Raw genomic sequence first — 16,166 nt, forward strand, 5'->3', positions numbered from 1 at the left:
GCAGTGGATAGAGCACTGGCCCTGGAGTCAGGAGGACCTGGGTTCAAATCCGGCCTCAGACACTTGACACTTACTAGTTGTGTGACCCTGGGCAAGTCACTTAACCCCAATTGCCTCACTTAAAAAAAAAAAAAGAGAGTAAGCCAATTTGGTGTCATCATCCTTCTGACCCTCCTTTTTTTTATCTTAAAGGGAAGTTGAGGCACAGGGGACAAAGCTTCAGGGACTTACCTTGTGGAAACCCTTCTTTCATTGTACCTCACTCTCAGAACAATGCCAATTAATTGTAGGCATCAGAGAGGACACTGTACCCTGATAAGTACCTTTCCCACCACAGATCTATACCCTCTCTTGTTGACCTGCATGCTCCCCCCAACCCCATTTTTCTGGACATCTCCTGTGTCCAGGCTTTCCCACTCTTCCAGGTGCCAGTTGCCCCCACAGGATCCAACTCCCTCCTCCTAGGACAAGTAGGCTTTACAGGTATCAAATCGAGTGTAAAGTCCTCATCTCCCTTTATGCACAGGAACTTTCATCAGTGGAAACCTCTCCCACCTCCAAAGTAAGGCCTTATTCTTTTCCCCTTTGTTAGTCTTTCCCCTCTCCTGGTTACCTACTCCTCTGTGGCCCTTCTCTGTTTTAAAGTAGAGGTTATCAGGGCAGCTACATGGCATAGTGGATACAGCACCAGCCTTGGATTCAGGAGGACCTGAGTTCAAATCCGGCCTCAGACACTTAACACTTACTGGCTGTGTGATCCTGGGCAAGTCACTTAGCCCCAATTGCCTCCCCCCCAAAAAAGTAGAGGTTATCTCCCCCTCATTGCTAGCCCTTGATTTTATCCTGGGGGACCACTCCCTTCTTTCTATCCCTCTAGTTCACGCTCCCTTTCTACCCCATTTTGTACTTTGTAACAATTGGAATGACGCCACCTACTGGAGACTTACTGTAGAAGAGTTCCGCCCATGAAGCAAAGGTCTTTGAGGGCAAGACCAGGAGTCTTTTCTTTGGCGTCAGAAAGTAACATTGGCTAGTGGGAGGAAGAAGGAAGAGACTAGTGCTCTCTCTCTCTCTCTTTCCTGAGGACTCTGGCGGAGAAGGGAGCTAGAAATGCGCTCTCCCTTTAATAGATAGAATCTAGGCCTTTCTCTCTCTCTTTATCAAATTCTTATTCTCCTTAATAAATGCTTAAAAGTCTAACTCTTGCTAAAGCTTATAATTTATTGGCGAGCCCTCATTAGATATTTTAGACAGTTTAGCTAGAATTTTAGCCCTTAACAACTGTCGTTCACAGAAGTATTAATTTGTAGCTGGGGGTCACAAGTTTTGTTCATAATGCCCCCCTCAAATTCTTTGTTAAGAATTATCCCTTTTATTATGCCAATCTGACAAATTTACAAAACTTGAACACCCTCCAGTGATTTAGTGACTTTATTCCTTATCTCCATAATATAGCTGTCCTAGGTAGGTCAGTTTACAATGAAGGGACGCCTTTTGTTACTCTGACGAATTAAGTGTCCTTTCAGGCTGAAGGTCCTCCCACATTCATTACATTCATAAGGATTTTCCTCCAGTATGAATTATCTGATGTTTAGTAAGAAGTCCTCTCAGGCGAAATACCTTCCCACAGTCATTACATTCATAAGGTTTCTTCCCAGTATGAATCTTCTGATGTCGAGTAAGATGGCTTCTTTGGCTAAAGGCCATCCCACATTGATTACATTTATGAGGTTTCTCCCCAGTATGAACTCTTTGATGTCTAGTAAGGTATTCTCTCTGGTGGAAGGCCTTCCCACATTTATTACATTCATAAGGTTTCTCTCCAGTATGAATCCTCTGATGTCGAGTAAGATATGTGCTCAGTAGGAAAGCCTTCCCACATTCCTTACATTCATAAGGTTTCTCTCCAGTATGAATCCTCTGATGTCGAATAAGATCTGAGCTCAGGTGGAAGGCCTTCCCACATTCATTACACTCATAAGGTCTCTCTCCTGTATGGATACTTTGATGACGAGAAAGGTGTGCTCTCAGATGGAAGGCCTTCCCACATTCCTTACATTCATAAGGTTTCTCTCCAGTGTGAATCCTTTGATGTCCAATGAGATCTGTATTCAAGTGGAAGGACTTCCCACATTCCTTACATTCATAAGGCTTCTCTCCAGTGTGAATCCTCTGATGTCGAGTAAGCTCTGTGCTCAAGTAGAAGGCCTTCCCACATTCTTTACATTTATAAGGCTTCTCTCCAGTATGAATACCCTGATGTCGAGTAAGCTGCTCTCGCAGGTGGAAGGCCTTCCCACATTCATTACATTCATAATCTTTTTCTCCAGTATGGATTGTCCGATGTTTAGTGAGTAGAACTCTGAGGCGAAATACCTTCCCACAGTCATTACATTCATAAGGTTTTTCCCCAGTATGAATTGTCTGATGCACAGTAAGATGTCCTTTCTGGCTAAAGGCCTTCCCACATTCCTTACAGTCATAAGGCTTCTCTCCAGTATGAATTCTCTGATGTCCAGGAAGGTATCCTCTCTGGCTGAAAGTCTTCCCACATTCATTACATTCATAATGCTTTTCTCTATTAAGAATTTTCTGGTGAAGCTGTGAACTCTGTAGGATGGACTTCAAAAAATCATTAGATTGCTTCTGAGGGTGAATTTTTTGATGGGAAGGAAGGGATAAGTTACAGATGAAAGGTTTTCCATGTTCACTATATTCAGATGGTGTCTCTTCTATGTGAATTTGCTGAATTTCATTGAATTCTAAGGTTTTGGAGGAAGTCTTCCCAGACTGATTACATTTATGAGTTTTCTCTCCAGTGAGAATCTTCTGATGGGAACTGATGGTTGGGCTTAGGAAGATGGCTTTCCTACATTCATTAGGCTCACCAGGTTTCTCTCCAGAATAAAGTCTATGATATGCAATAAAGTCTGATTTAGATGTAGAAACTATCTCCCTAGAGGAAATCTGACATTTCCCTGGTTCTGAAGATAAAAAGCTCTCTCTGCTTGTACTACACGTGGGAGCACCTTTTTCTAGAGATACTCTGTGTTGTAGAAAATGCTTTGGTTCCAAACAGATGCTCTGGACGCATTTGTCACCTGAACAAGCCATCATTTTACTGGGAGTTTCCCTTTGGGTGACACTGACATCCTCCATGCTCCGCAGTTTCTCTAATCTGGCATCACAGTCCCAGGCCTCCCTCAAGCTGGAAGCACAGGGACTGTCCTTTGGGAGTCTGCCCTGGAACAACTGCTTCGAAGAAATGTCCAGCTTTGGAGCTGACTCCTCGTCTCCAGGCCTAGTTACCCAATCTGAAAGAAAGAAAGAAAAGGGAGATGTCCCGGCACCCACCAGCAGCCCTCGTTCTGAGCCTCTTCCAGAAGCAATCCTGGCTAAACTTTAGAAGGGAGAACAGACCCTTCCAGTCTCCACAAGTTTCCCAGTGACCCTCACCACCACCTGGTGAGGGAGGAAGGGCAGTGATCACAGTGTATGACAGAAAACTGACACTCAGAACAATTTTAGTGATTTGCTCAACTCTGGCCCAACCAACTAGCATGTGAAACACAAAAGGGACGCACGGCTCATTTCTGTCCCTGTGGTCTTCCTGCCACCCTGTGCTGCGCCCGCACAATGGAGGGCACCTACAGCACTTGCATGGTCCTCTGCTTGGGAGTGTTAGAGACAATGCTTGCATTGAGTGAAAGGCTGGCTGGACTGTCTCTCAGTTTCACCACAAACATCAGATTCTAAATCTTCCTTATGTTTAGGAAAATGCACACAAGAACAATGGCTCTGAGTAACCCAGTTTCTTTTCCACATGGCCTTGCACTAGGGAACTCAGTATGTAACATATAAAGGCACACAGTGCCTAGGTACCTACATGTCTTGTGAGATAAGGATTAGAATTTAACTTAGCTCTGACAGGATATAAGAATGAAGATTGGGGTCAATCAACAAGCATTTTTTTTAGGCATTTATTACACGCCAGGCATCATGCTGACCACTGGGAATACAAAGAAAGGCAAAAGATAGTTCCTGCTCTTGAGAAGCTTACAATTTTATAATGTGAGAGACAACAAACAAACAAGGCATGTACAGGATAAATAAGAAATTATTATGGGTAGAAGGCACTAGAATTAAGAGTAAATTACTTCCCATAGGAACTAAGATCTTAGGTAGAACTTGAAGGAAGTCAGGGGGTGCAAATGAGAAGGGAGAGGACTCCGAGCATGAAAGGCAGCCAGAGAAAACACTTGAAGCTGCCTGATGGAAGGTCATTTGGTGGGACAGTAAGGAGGCCACTGCCACAGGATCTGAGAGTGTGGGGAGAGTAGAAAGGCCAAAGAAGACTAAAAAGGTGTGTTTGGGGAGTAGGTTGTGAAGAGCTTTAAGAACCAAAAAAGAGGATTTTGCATTGGGTCCTGCCATCATGCCAAGCGAAGCAGTGTGAGCCTTCTCTGAGGAGAAACTGAGGGTTTTCCTTTCCCAGATGGATTCTTTTGGTAAGGCAAACTGGGCTATCTTCTGTCTTAACTCCAACCTGGCCTTTCATCACTGCAGGGGTGTTGCCTCAGGCAAACTGACACCTGGGACACACCTTAGCTGAAATAGGCCAAGGTCTTCTAGTGCATCCTCGCCCACAGTTTTGACTTAGGTCTTGCCACTGGACTTGGATGACTGGAGGAGAGAGTCGGGCTGCTGACTTTGCACAGCTCTGCCTCCCTTAAGTCCAATGCACTTGCAAGACATCACCATATGGATGTCATTGGTCCTCTTTGAGAACAAAGGAAGATCAACAGCCACCTCTGAGGCATTAAAATCACTGCTTCTTTTATTCTGGCAGATAAAAGTCTCCACAGTGCATCTAACACTGGGGCTGGAGTTAGGAAGACCTGAATTTAAATCCAGCCTTGGACACTTCCTAGCTGGGTGACCCTAGGCATATCTACATCAGTTTCCTCATCTGAAAAAGAGGGATAACAGCACCTACTTCCTGGAATTGTTGCAAGGGTAAAATGAAATCTCTTTAAAACATATTACAGGGGACAGCTAGGTGGAGCAGTGGATAAAGCACCGGCCCTGGATTCAGGAGGACCTGAGTTCAAATCTGGCCTCAGACACTTGACATTTACTAGCTGTGGGACCCTGGGCAAGTCACTTAACCCCCATTGCCCTGCCCCCCCCAAACTAAAGCATATTACAGACATTAAAATGATATATAAATGCTAGCTTCTACTATTATTTAGTATCTGTGATATGGAGTATATTTTGTGCCACTGGTAATTTTCATTTTCTTTTTCAAGAAGTTTTTGCTCATGTCCTGTGATCATTCATCATTGAAAAATGTCTCTTGGAATGATGAGTGTAAAAAATTAATTATTAACTATAACTAATCTGGGAAAAATTATACCATAACTGTACTTATGAAAAATTATGATTATATGAAAAATTATAAGTTTAGAAAAATTATAATTGGGCTGTAAGTCCTGCCACAGTTGCCATTCAAATGTAAGATATTTTTGATGACTGGGCCTAATTTGGGGGCTAATCTGATTGGGGTACTAATTTTGGGACTTTTTACTGTTTGGCTATCTGACTGCTATTAATTTAATGTGGGCCGTTTATAAAGTTCCACCACACTGCTCCCAAATTGTTAAGCAAAAGATTAAGCCGCCTCTTAACTAAATAATCAAAACAGAGTTTATTTATGAGATACTATTTAAAATTAAGAATACAGGGAAATAAAATGTACAACCTGACTGCTTTCCAGTTCTTCCTTTCACCTGCTGAGCCTGGAACCTTTTTAATACAATAAGGGCCTTAGGCACCTTATGTATGTTACACTTTCCCTGCTCAGCTACTTTCTTCTAACTCCTCTTAATCTTCACTTTCTCCAACCTGTACCTGGTGCTGACCGCTTCTGTGCTCTCTGCTGCCTCCTGTTCTGTCTGTCTGCTTCATCAGTCTGCCCTTTGCCACCCCTCTAATCTTGTCCGCCGGCCTTTCCACCTTGCTCCTAGTCCTGCATTACTGTGTCGTCTCGTTCCCCCGTCTCTCCTCTCTAATCTCGTCAGCCGCCCCTTGACCTCTTCTCCGTCTCCCTGTCTCCTTGACAGCTCCCCCCTAAACTAACTCCCAGGTCTCTCCACTCAAATCTCAGGGCTTCCTGCACCCCCACACCAAGCTAATCCACCAGTCAGGGCTGTGGTGGGGGCTGGGGAGGTGCTCGAGCATCCCGTGCCTCAGCACAGGCTATCCGGGATCTTTCGGATAGCTCTGCTCAGGTCGGAGGGTGCTGGGGTTTTTTTTTCCCCCAGCTGTCTGACCTGGCGTCTTGTACAGTCCACGGGGCTTTTTGGCTCAGCTGAAGCAGAGGGGGAGGGGCACTAGCACCTCCTACATAGAAGAGACCCTGAGCGCCTAAGGCTTTCTAATCTCAGCCTAAAGGTAGGGTCCCCAAATCAAAATAAATTTCCACATGAACAAGCTGATTTCAGAAAAACCTGGAAAGACACACATTGATACTGAGTGAAATTAGCAGAACCAAGAGAACACTGTACACAGTGTCAACAACACTGTGTGATGATCAGCTGTGATGGGCTTAGCTCTTCTCAGCAATACATGGAAAAGAACTATGAAATCTGAATGCAGAATGAGGCATGCTTTTTTCACTTTTGTTGTTTTTTCTTTTCTTCTGATTCTTCTCTCACAACATGACTAATGTGGAAATATGTTTAACATGATTATAATGTATAACCTACATCAGATTGCTTGCTGACTGTGGGAGGGTGCGAGAAAAGTTTGGAACTCAAAAACTTACAAAAATGAATGTTGAAAATGATCTTTAATTAGAAAAAATAAAATACTATTTAAAAAAGAAAAATGCCTCTTGGTGATATACATACATACATACATATATATGTATATGTGTGTGTATATTTGTATATATATATATATATATATATATATATATATATATATATATATATATATATATATATATATGTATTTGAGTCAAATGCCGTCATATGTTTAAATTAAAGTGAAGATTTTATACCTGCTTGTCTTAATATCTATTTGCGGAAAAGTCTGAAAACTTTATGCCTTCACTGAAATGGTCTCTTTCATGTTTTAGGGTCACCTCTGTTCCTTGTTTGGTTATAGCTCTTTCCTTTAACCAGAACGAAATTGTTGTTGTCATCACTGTTCATTCCATGGAGAATGGCTTCTATTTTTCTATACTTGGGTCCAATTCCTACACAGTTGAGATACAGGACTATTATTAGACAGATAGGAGGAGATTTTCCCCCAATGTCTTACTCAGGTTATTTTTTTTCCTGAAAAAGTTGTTGGAATTTATGCACTTGAAATCATCTACTTTATCCTTTAAGATCACCTCCATTTTGCTGGGTTGTGAATTCTTCTCTCACCCCAGGTACATGTCCTTCCATTATCCTCTTCTGCTTTTTAATTTTTTTCTAACAAGACATTATATATTTTAGTAGTGTCTTCATTGGTGCTGTAATTGATGTAATATGCTAACCTATGCTTATTCCCAGGCAAACTGCTCTTCAATTTTCCCTGCAGTTCTTGTCCAGCAGGGAGTAATTTACTCAACAGTTTGTGTTAACCCAGCCCTGGAGTAGTGAGTTTGATTATTTCTGAAAGGAGGAGCAGCATACAGAGAGAAACTGACATACCCAAGATGGAGGAGAGAAAAAGAGAGCACCTGAGGAGTTTGGGTCACCAGAACTAGGTAAGGGCAACTTCAGGTACTAAAAACAAAAAATTCACCTTTGACATGTATGCCCAAGATGTCTGAGGGATCAAAAAGACTGGAAATGTGTGGCCAAGATGGAGATGGCAGACTTCAGGATTTTCAAGGAAGAGAAAATGGTAGACCAAGAACCTTCACTCCATTTTCTGGCAAAACTATTAAATGGATCATTAAGGGAATGGCCAGTTGACATCCAGAAAGGGCTGTGGTGATCACAAAGGACCACCTGGCTTCCACAAGAACAGGCCAAGCTACCTGGACTCCAGGGTACCAAGCTACTTGGACCTTGACTTCTCATTTCACATTCAGGGTCTATACAAAAGTACTAATTATGAACAATGACAAAGCAATGTTTACAGTAATAAAGAATGGTCACAAATGATAATGTTCCCTGGATTCAGTATAGATTTAATGTGACATACCAATCCAATGGCCAAAGGGATACCTCGTGAAGAATAAAACCAATGAAATTCTTGATAATAAATATGTAGAGAAAAAAAATATGTAGAGAATTTGGAGAAATTAATGCAAAAGGTAGAGATGCAGAGAGCTTAGCATTGCCACATCTCAAGCTGTTTGATGGCAATCAATCAGTGTTTTTAAGCCATAGAAAAATAACTGGCAAATAGTTGTGATCTCTCTTTATAGAGAGCTGCCCCAAATGTACACAACCAAAAGCCATCCTTGCACAGATCAATGGCCAACAGACATCCACAAGCACGGCTCCACCAGGGCAGAGAGAAAGACGCATGTATGTATGTGTGTATGTGTATATATATATCTATCTGAGATCAGAGAATCCCTGGAGGGGGAGCGTCATGGAAAACATGACAGCTAGTGAGGTCACCACAGGAGAAGAGGGCCCAGGACAGATACTGGAGTGTTGTGGATGAAGATCAGGCAGGGAAGACTAGGAAGGAACGATGGGAAAGGAGTAAACACTCACTCCAAAAACTAGAGAGAGAAAATAATATCCAAGAAAAGCGAGCAGTCAACAGCATCAAAAGCTGCAGGGGTGAGGCGGGGGAAGGGGGAAGAGACAGAGACAAAGACAGAGAAGAAACAGAGACAGAGAGAAAAAAGGGGAGATAGAGCAAGAGAGACTCTGGAAGTGTTAAGAGAGATGCAGGAGAATTCAGAGTCATCCTCCAGTGAGTCAGGGATCACGAAAGAAGGCACATTATAAAGTGGTCATTATCCAAAGTAATTGGTGTTGGTGGGGAAAAAAAAAATCAGGGAAATGTATTAGAGCCCACACAAGTACAGTAGGTTAGGGCAGCTAACAGTGGCACAGTGAATAGAGCACTGGGCCTGGAATCAGGAAGAACAGAGTTCAAATTTGGCTTCAGATACTTACTAGCAATGTGATGCTGGGCAAGTCAGTTCACCCTGTTTGCCTCAGTTTCTTCACCTGTAAAATGAGCTGGAGAAGGCAATGGGAAATCTCTCCAGTGTCTTTGCCAAGAAAACCCCAGAAAATGGGGTCATGGAGAGTTGGACATGACCAAAATGACAGGATGACAACAATGCAGGACCATAAACCACTCAGGCAGGAGCTTTTAAGCAGCAGGAATTGCTGAGAAAATAAGAAAGCATTCTGGCAGAAAACAGGCTTTGGCCAACATCTCACAACATGTAGCACAACAAATTATAAAGAAATAAAACAGTCTAAACATAAAAGTTCTCATCCTTTTTTAAAAAAATTGAGGAGGGGCGGCTAGGTGGCACAGTGGATGGAGCACCTGCCCTGGAGTCAGGAGTACCTGAGTTCAAATCTGGCCTCAGACACTTAACACTTACTAGCTGTGTGACCCTGGGCAAGTCACTTAACCCCAATTGCCTCACTAAAAAAAAAAAAAAATTGAGGAAAAGGGAAGGTCCTATGTTTTTACAGCTAACCAGACTCAGATAAGAGATTATAAAAGACAGACAATTTCTGAAGATGTATTTAAAACTAAAAACTGGCATGAATAAAAATGCATCTATACTAAGAAAACTTATGGGCTAGGAAAAAAACAATCTTTGCATGAAGTAACTGAACAAAGTCAAATTAAAAATCTACATGGCATACATTTAAGACTGAGTCATTCCCCATGAGGTAAGTGGTCAAAGGTTAAAAACAAACTCTTCTTAAGAGAAAAAAATGCTCCAAAACTCTACTACTGTAGAGTTAAAACAAAACTTGGGCTTATTATCAACTCCCACTCTGCCACACCAAGGGGGCAAAGACAGTAACAGGTGGCTGCAAAGAGCTAATACCCGAGGGACCAGCATCCTGCTGGTACAGCCAAACCAGGTAGGACAGCTCTAGAAAATATTTCACATTAGGAAGCAAGAAAAGCTACAGCCAAAACCTTGGATGAGGCACAAGGGACAGACGGAGCCAAGTCTTGGCAGCAGGATTATCTGCCTTTGACTGGGGAGAAAGGCAAAACAAATGAGGACGTACAGGGAGCAATGACGGATGCCACAAGATTAGCGAAATGTGGCAGAAACACCAGAGAGTTGCAGGCTGGGCTGCAGGAAAGGGGAAAGACCCACGGGACTTTCTAGTTTGGGACCCTGTGGGTTAGGACAAGGGAGCTCTAGCAATCCTTCCAGCAGAGGGTGCTGCTGCTCCAGGTTTCCTGAAATGGAAATGAATGGTCCCTGGGGAGGAGGCTGTTGATTGGGAGGGGATGGCAACTTCAAAACAAAATAGCCATGAAAATCTGTAAAGGAATTCTCTTTTGGAAGGACCTTTTCTTGGGGCTTTTCAGAGTTTTTCAAAAGCAAAAGATGAAGTGTCACCTAGTTCTAGGAAAAGACACAGAAAAGTGAGAGGAAGGAAGCACGGTGGACTGAGGATGCCCTAGCACAGAAAGGAAGGAGGAACACAGGGTCTGGGGTCCAAACGCTGACTTTGCCTCTGACTTCCTTGGTGACCTTGGCCAAGTCACTACCCTCTCCATTTAGGGTCCTAAGAGCTCCCTCCACCCATTTCCCGGCCCTGCAATTTCAGATGACCTGGGCCTTCTCCCACAGGCCTGCCTGGGGGTCAGTCACTACTCACTCACCTGGACAGCTGCTCACTGGGACTTTCCCCTCTGACCTCCACGGAGCTTCCCCTCGCTCCAGCTGGTGGATCACCTCTGGCTTGCACATGGTCAGTCCTGCCCAAAGGGAAGGGGAGTCTTGGGATGCAGAAGAAGCCGTGGAAGTTTCCAACCAAGCTCAGATCCCTAAGAATTATCCCCGAAAAAGGATGAAAAAGTACCAAAGATTGGGGTAGCTAGGTGGCCCAGTGGATAAAGCACCAGCCCTGGATTTGGGAGGACCTGAGTTCAAATCTGTTCTCAGACACTTGACACTTACTAGCTGTGTGACCATGAGCAAGTCACTTAACCCTCATTGCCCCACAAAAAGAAAAAAAAAAAGCACAAAAATAAAATAGAGACTCAAGGAAAATCAAAGGAGAAAGCCCCAGAAGTCCCTCCACTTGGTCCAGGACCACCCAAGGAGATGGCTCAAAGAGTCAGTGTGTTCTGGTCCAGCAGGAGTAAGAGGGTCGCACACCAGCTTTTCCTGTGATCTCCAGACCCACTCCTCCTCTGAGGCTCGAGCTGCCCAAGCAGGACACTGGTGGTCCTCGGACATTCTTCTCCCCTGCACAGCTGCCCTCCCGTCCCCAAACTTGGCAGCTTTTCAGGTCCCACAACACACAGAGGGCCACACCCTGGACGGTGTTTCTGCTCACAAGGGATCCTCTCAGGTTCATGAATTCTCTCTCCCTTCTGACCCCTTGGCTTTGACTCCTTCCACCCCTCTGTTCTTTCCCAGGTCTTCCCTCTTGTAACCCCTTGGTCCTTGGTTTGGGAAACGCTTGCCCCCTTGTCTTATCCTCAATCCCACCTTGCCACGCCCCAACCTTGGGCTGGGTAGATGGTAGCACTCTTTCAGTGGACCAACTGCCTCCTATTCAAGGCCAGGGAACAGAGCTGAAGAGTCACACAGCCCGGCTTACGTCTAGTACCGATTCATGTCACGGAATCTCACCTGGGCCATCCTCCCCAGCAAGATGACCCTCATGGCTGCCCCCAGGCCTCTCTGCTGCCCTCAAGCCTCTGGCCACACTCCTCTCCCCATCACCTTTCTCTGGGCCCCTCCATCCTCCACAAAGCTACTTTCCTAAGGCCCATGTCTGACCACACGAGCTGCCAATGGCTCCATTACCTCCTGGATCAAAGACCACGTGCTCCTCTTCCCGGCCTAGCCCCTTGCCTCTGCCCTCCTTAGTCTTCCTGTACCACACTCCTCTCTAGATTCTCTATGGCCTCATCTTCCTGCCTTAACCCTCAGACTAAGCACAACTGCCACCTTGCACCTGCTCTGGCTGGGCCCTGGGCCACCTAACTGTCCTGCCCCCACCCCCACCCCCACCCCCACCTTTTTTTACACAGCCTCCCAGTAACTACTGGTATTAACTGTGTACATGTTGTTTTCCCCTCCATCCTCCCTCCCCAAAGGAATGTAGGGTCCTGGAGGTCAGGGATTGTTCCTCACGTCTGTGCTCCCAGCACCTGGCCCAGGGCCTGCCACACAGGAGGTGCCAAATACAGGAGCCCCTTGGCCCGAGAGGATGAGGACTCCACGGTCTCTGAAGGCCAAAGAGCTGCCTCTAAGCCTTTTACCCGGAGCCTCAGTCCCAGGGGAGCCGTCCTCACCCAGGCAGAGCAGGTTCTGGTAGGTCTCCAGCATCACACTCTGATACAGCTCCTTCTGAGAAGGGTCCAGGCACACCCACTGCTCCTGCGTGAAGACCACAGCCACATCTTGGAAGGTCACTAGCTCCTGAAACACCAAATGACTTTACTTGTGCTTGTCTGGGGCCTGGCCCTCAAAGAGACCTGGGAGTAAAGGGCCCAGAGGGGTGGGGAGGGGGAGGATTCTGGGGGTCCTGGCCTCACTGAAATCCATTCAAACATCTACCAATGCTTTGGTTGGTAACAGCTTCTGAATCAGGTTAATTAAAGAATTATCCACATGAGGGAAACAGCATGATGGACTGGAAGTCTGAGGACCTGGGTTCAAATCTGACTGTGACCTTGGACAAATCATCTCCCCTGCTGGGGGTTAAGTTTCCTTATCTAGAAAATGAGGGAGATGGAGGGGATGCCCAGCATTTGGAGAACAGCTGAGCAAGCTGTGAGGGAACACTATTGTGCTATAAGAAATGATGAGCAGGATGCTCTCAGAAAAACCTATCTTTGCTTCATCATGGTCAGACTGAAAAAAATGTAAGCTTGAAAAGCCTAAGAGAAGATGGGTGTGTACTTTGGAAGATAACTGAACAAACAAGAGGAACTCAGACCACAGGGAACATTTATTGAAATTAAGTAACTAAGCCTCCCCCTTACAGCTCCCCCATGCCCACATGGGCCTGGCCAGTTTATAATGGGGACAGCCCATGTGTGTGTGCTGAGCCAATTGGAGACTCAGCATGACTAAGAACCGCCCCTTCTGGTGGGAGAGACTGTTAGAGGAAGTTACAGTGAGATGAAGGGGCAGTTAGAGAGAGAGTTGTTCTGAGAGAGAGGGGGAAGGAAGGCTGCTGGTCTGTGACCTTCAGACAGAAACATAAGAGAATGCACAGCTGATTCTCCTTGGAGCTGCAGATTTCGAGTCTGGATGAGTTTGGTTTTTCTGAGGCAAAGCTGGCTCTTTGGAGCTAGCTGGGCTGAAGGCAGGTTTGGGGTGCCTGGGCCTTTTTACCCCAGAGATTTAGATGCCATAGCTCTTTAATCTCACTTGTGTTTTGAACTTGTTACTATTAATAAACCTCTTTTGTGTTTTTGAAAGAGGCTCTTTCCTTTCTTACCCCAATCCTATGAGGAGCTGCCCACTTAACTCTTCCCATACTAAATTTGGCCCTTACAATCTCTTCTCCTGAAAACTGCTTCTTTACATCTTTTGACCATTTATCAACTGTGGAATGGCTCTTATTTTTACAAATTTGGCTCAGTTCCCACATTGGAGAAATGAGACCTTTGTCAGAAAAAATTTAAGATTTTCTCCCCCAGCTTCTTGCTTTCATTCTAATTTTGGATGCATTGATTTTTGTGCACATAGTATTCTTCATAGGCAAATCTCAGGTTTGTCTCAATCTTTGCCCCTTTCAATCATAAAAGACGCCAAAGTTGGGAAGGGGGTCCCCACTCCACAAGTAATAGGAACCTCCCACTTACCTGTTGGACCCTGGCTGTCAGCACAGGGGGCATTTCTTCTTTTCCAAAGGTCACTGCTCTTGAGGAAGAACAGAGCTGGGAAGAAGAACAGGGAAGGAAAAGCAAACCATGAGAGAAACTAATCTTACCTTTGTTGCTGAAAGTGACCCATGGAGAGATGATTTTGGTAGCTAAATAGAAAACAGACTGGACAGGGCAGAGACCTACAGCAGGAAGATTAAATTAGGAGTCTATTCCAAGAGTCATGGTGAGGGGATTAGGACCTGAACTAAAGCCTGGTTGAGGCCCACGGGGACAACAATAAGGGAACAAATGAGGGAGATGCTGGACACAAAAAACTAGCAAGGACTGAACAACTGGATCTGAGAGACAAGGGTGTAAGCTCCCTGCAGTCACTCAAGTGCATGGGGAGAGGAGGAGGGGAGGAGAGCAAGAGAAAAATGGAAAAGGGACCAGAAGAAGGTTCTGATTCTGGAGCAGGAAGAGCAGAGGGGTGCTCCCCAGGAAGGTTCCCAGCTGTTATAAATATGGGGAGCGGGGCTGGGACCCCCTGTCCTAAGACGTCCTAGGGGACCTTGATCATCCAATAACGGGAATTCTAAAGATCCACAGGGGCCAGATGCTGGGGGGAGATCAGTGTAGGGACCAGATGAGCCAGGGTGAGACCCTCTTGTCTTGAGCTTCGCTTTAGATCTTCAGGGAAGTCCATTCCCCCTTTGCTCTGGCTTCCTTGCTCCACTCCTCCCTCCCCTTGCAGTTCCTGGGTCGGGCTCCTGCCTTTGCTTTGCCCATCCACGACCCTCAGGAGGGAAGCTCAGAGAAACGCCAAGGACGCTGGGGGGCGGCCAGACCCAGGACACGAGGGGGAACCAGAAGAATCCGGGGGTTGCCCCCTGCTCCCCCAAAAAGCCACGCACGTGCCCAGAAAGGACAGGCGGGATCCCCCACAGCGGAGACCCTGGGAGAGGCACAAGGTCCCCTTCTGCCCACCCGGGCGAAGAAGGGGCCGGCCCGAGCTCTCGCGCCCCCCCTTCTCCCCCCCCCCCAGGACCCTGAGGAGGGAGCATATAGCCACGGGGCGGGGGTGGGGGAGCGAGGCGTGTCCGGGGGCGGGGCAGGACTGTCCCAACACTCCAAGCCCGAGGAGGCCAACAAGGCCCCCCACCCTAGAAAGCCGTGGCCACGGGGATCCCCGATCTAGACGGGGGTGGGGGGGCATGTGGGTTCAGCTGATTGCCTACAAGGGTTCTTCACGGGGGAGGGGCGCGGGGCATTACCCGGCATCCCAACCCCGCCCGGAACCCTCCCTGGGGCTTCTAAGGACAGACCCTCAGTTGCTAATTACCCTCTTAATTAACAGGGAGGGGTCCGGCCGCCTCAGGAGCCAGCAGGGCCCGGACCGGAAGGGAGAGGGACAGCTCGGCCGAGAGGAAGCGGAAGTCACGTGAGCTCCTCCAGGCGTCGGTGCGGTTTCCATGATACCTGAGAGCGCCCCCGGGGAGGGGGGGGTAGGCGGGATGGCGGCCACTCTGGTCTAAGAGTCCCGCCCCCTCGACCCTTGGGCGGATTTGGTTTCTAAGGGGGGGGGGGAATGAGGCCTGTCCGGGGACCCCTGGTCCGGCGCCCGTGCGTGGCAGAAGCGCTAAAGTGCGCAAGCGCCGCTGCCCCATTTATGGTGTTAACCTGGAAATTAAGGAAACTGTCAATATAGGAGAAATAAGGCCTTTAATGGGTCTCGGTATGGCAAAGCTGGGAAGCTAGGAATACCCAAAGATGGGAACAGAGGGCAGGGTTTTTAAAGGGGTAACAGAACAAAAGGGAACCAAAAGATTGCTCCAGAGTGACATATAGCTAATTAATGTAAATGAACTTTTGACAAAAGAAATAATAGAACAGCTCCTAATTTAAGTATAGGCCTTAGTGACTCTGAATAGAAGCTACTTAAGGTAGGTGGATCCTTTTTACATAGTAACATAAAGTCCAGGGAGTAAAGTGGGGAACATAGGGAGGGGATAAGTTGCTTGGGGGAAGGTCCATCAAGAGTCTGGAAATGACAAAGACAGTCAGCCCCAGGCAATTCACCTGCCTGGGAAAAAAGGGACTGGGGGGGGGGGGGGAATCCGTTCTTGCAGTTCTCATTCCCTCCTCTTGGTCAAGAC

At 46.4% G+C, this 16,166-nt stretch overlaps 1 protein-coding gene across 5 annotated transcripts; it reads right to left on the bottom strand.

The window, feature by feature from the left end:
* Positions 1-1,415: 1,415 nt before the first annotated feature.
* On the bottom strand, positions 1,416-15,486 carry LOC122742383 (zinc finger protein 883-like). Of its 5 annotated transcripts, none has more exons than XM_043986607.1 (5): positions 15,353-15,486; positions 14,008-14,082; positions 12,487-12,571; positions 10,840-10,935; positions 1,416-3,314 (listed from the first exon to the last, which is right to left on the bottom strand). In XM_043986607.1, the coding sequence occupies exons 1-5, from the start codon at positions 15,482-15,484 to the stop codon at positions 1,555-1,557; spliced, it is 2,148 nt and encodes a 715-aa protein (XP_043842542.1). In that variant the 5' UTR covers positions 15,485-15,486; the 3' UTR covers positions 1,416-1,554. The 5 variants fall into 5 exon arrangements, with proteins under 5 accessions (XP_043842542.1, XP_043842541.1, XP_043842544.1 ...); XM_043986606.1 differs by having other exon boundaries at positions 12,487-12,613; XM_043986609.1 differs by lacking the exon at positions 14,008-14,082 and adding an exon at positions 14,136-14,210 and having other exon boundaries at positions 15,353-15,424.
* Positions 15,487-16,166: the final 680 nt, after the last annotated feature.

This window comes from Dromiciops gliroides, chromosome 2 (genome assembly GCF_019393635.1).
Source record: "Dromiciops gliroides isolate mDroGli1 chromosome 2, mDroGli1.pri, whole genome shotgun sequence".
Taxonomy (NCBI): Eukaryota; Metazoa; Chordata; class Mammalia; order Microbiotheria; family Microbiotheriidae; genus Dromiciops; species Dromiciops gliroides.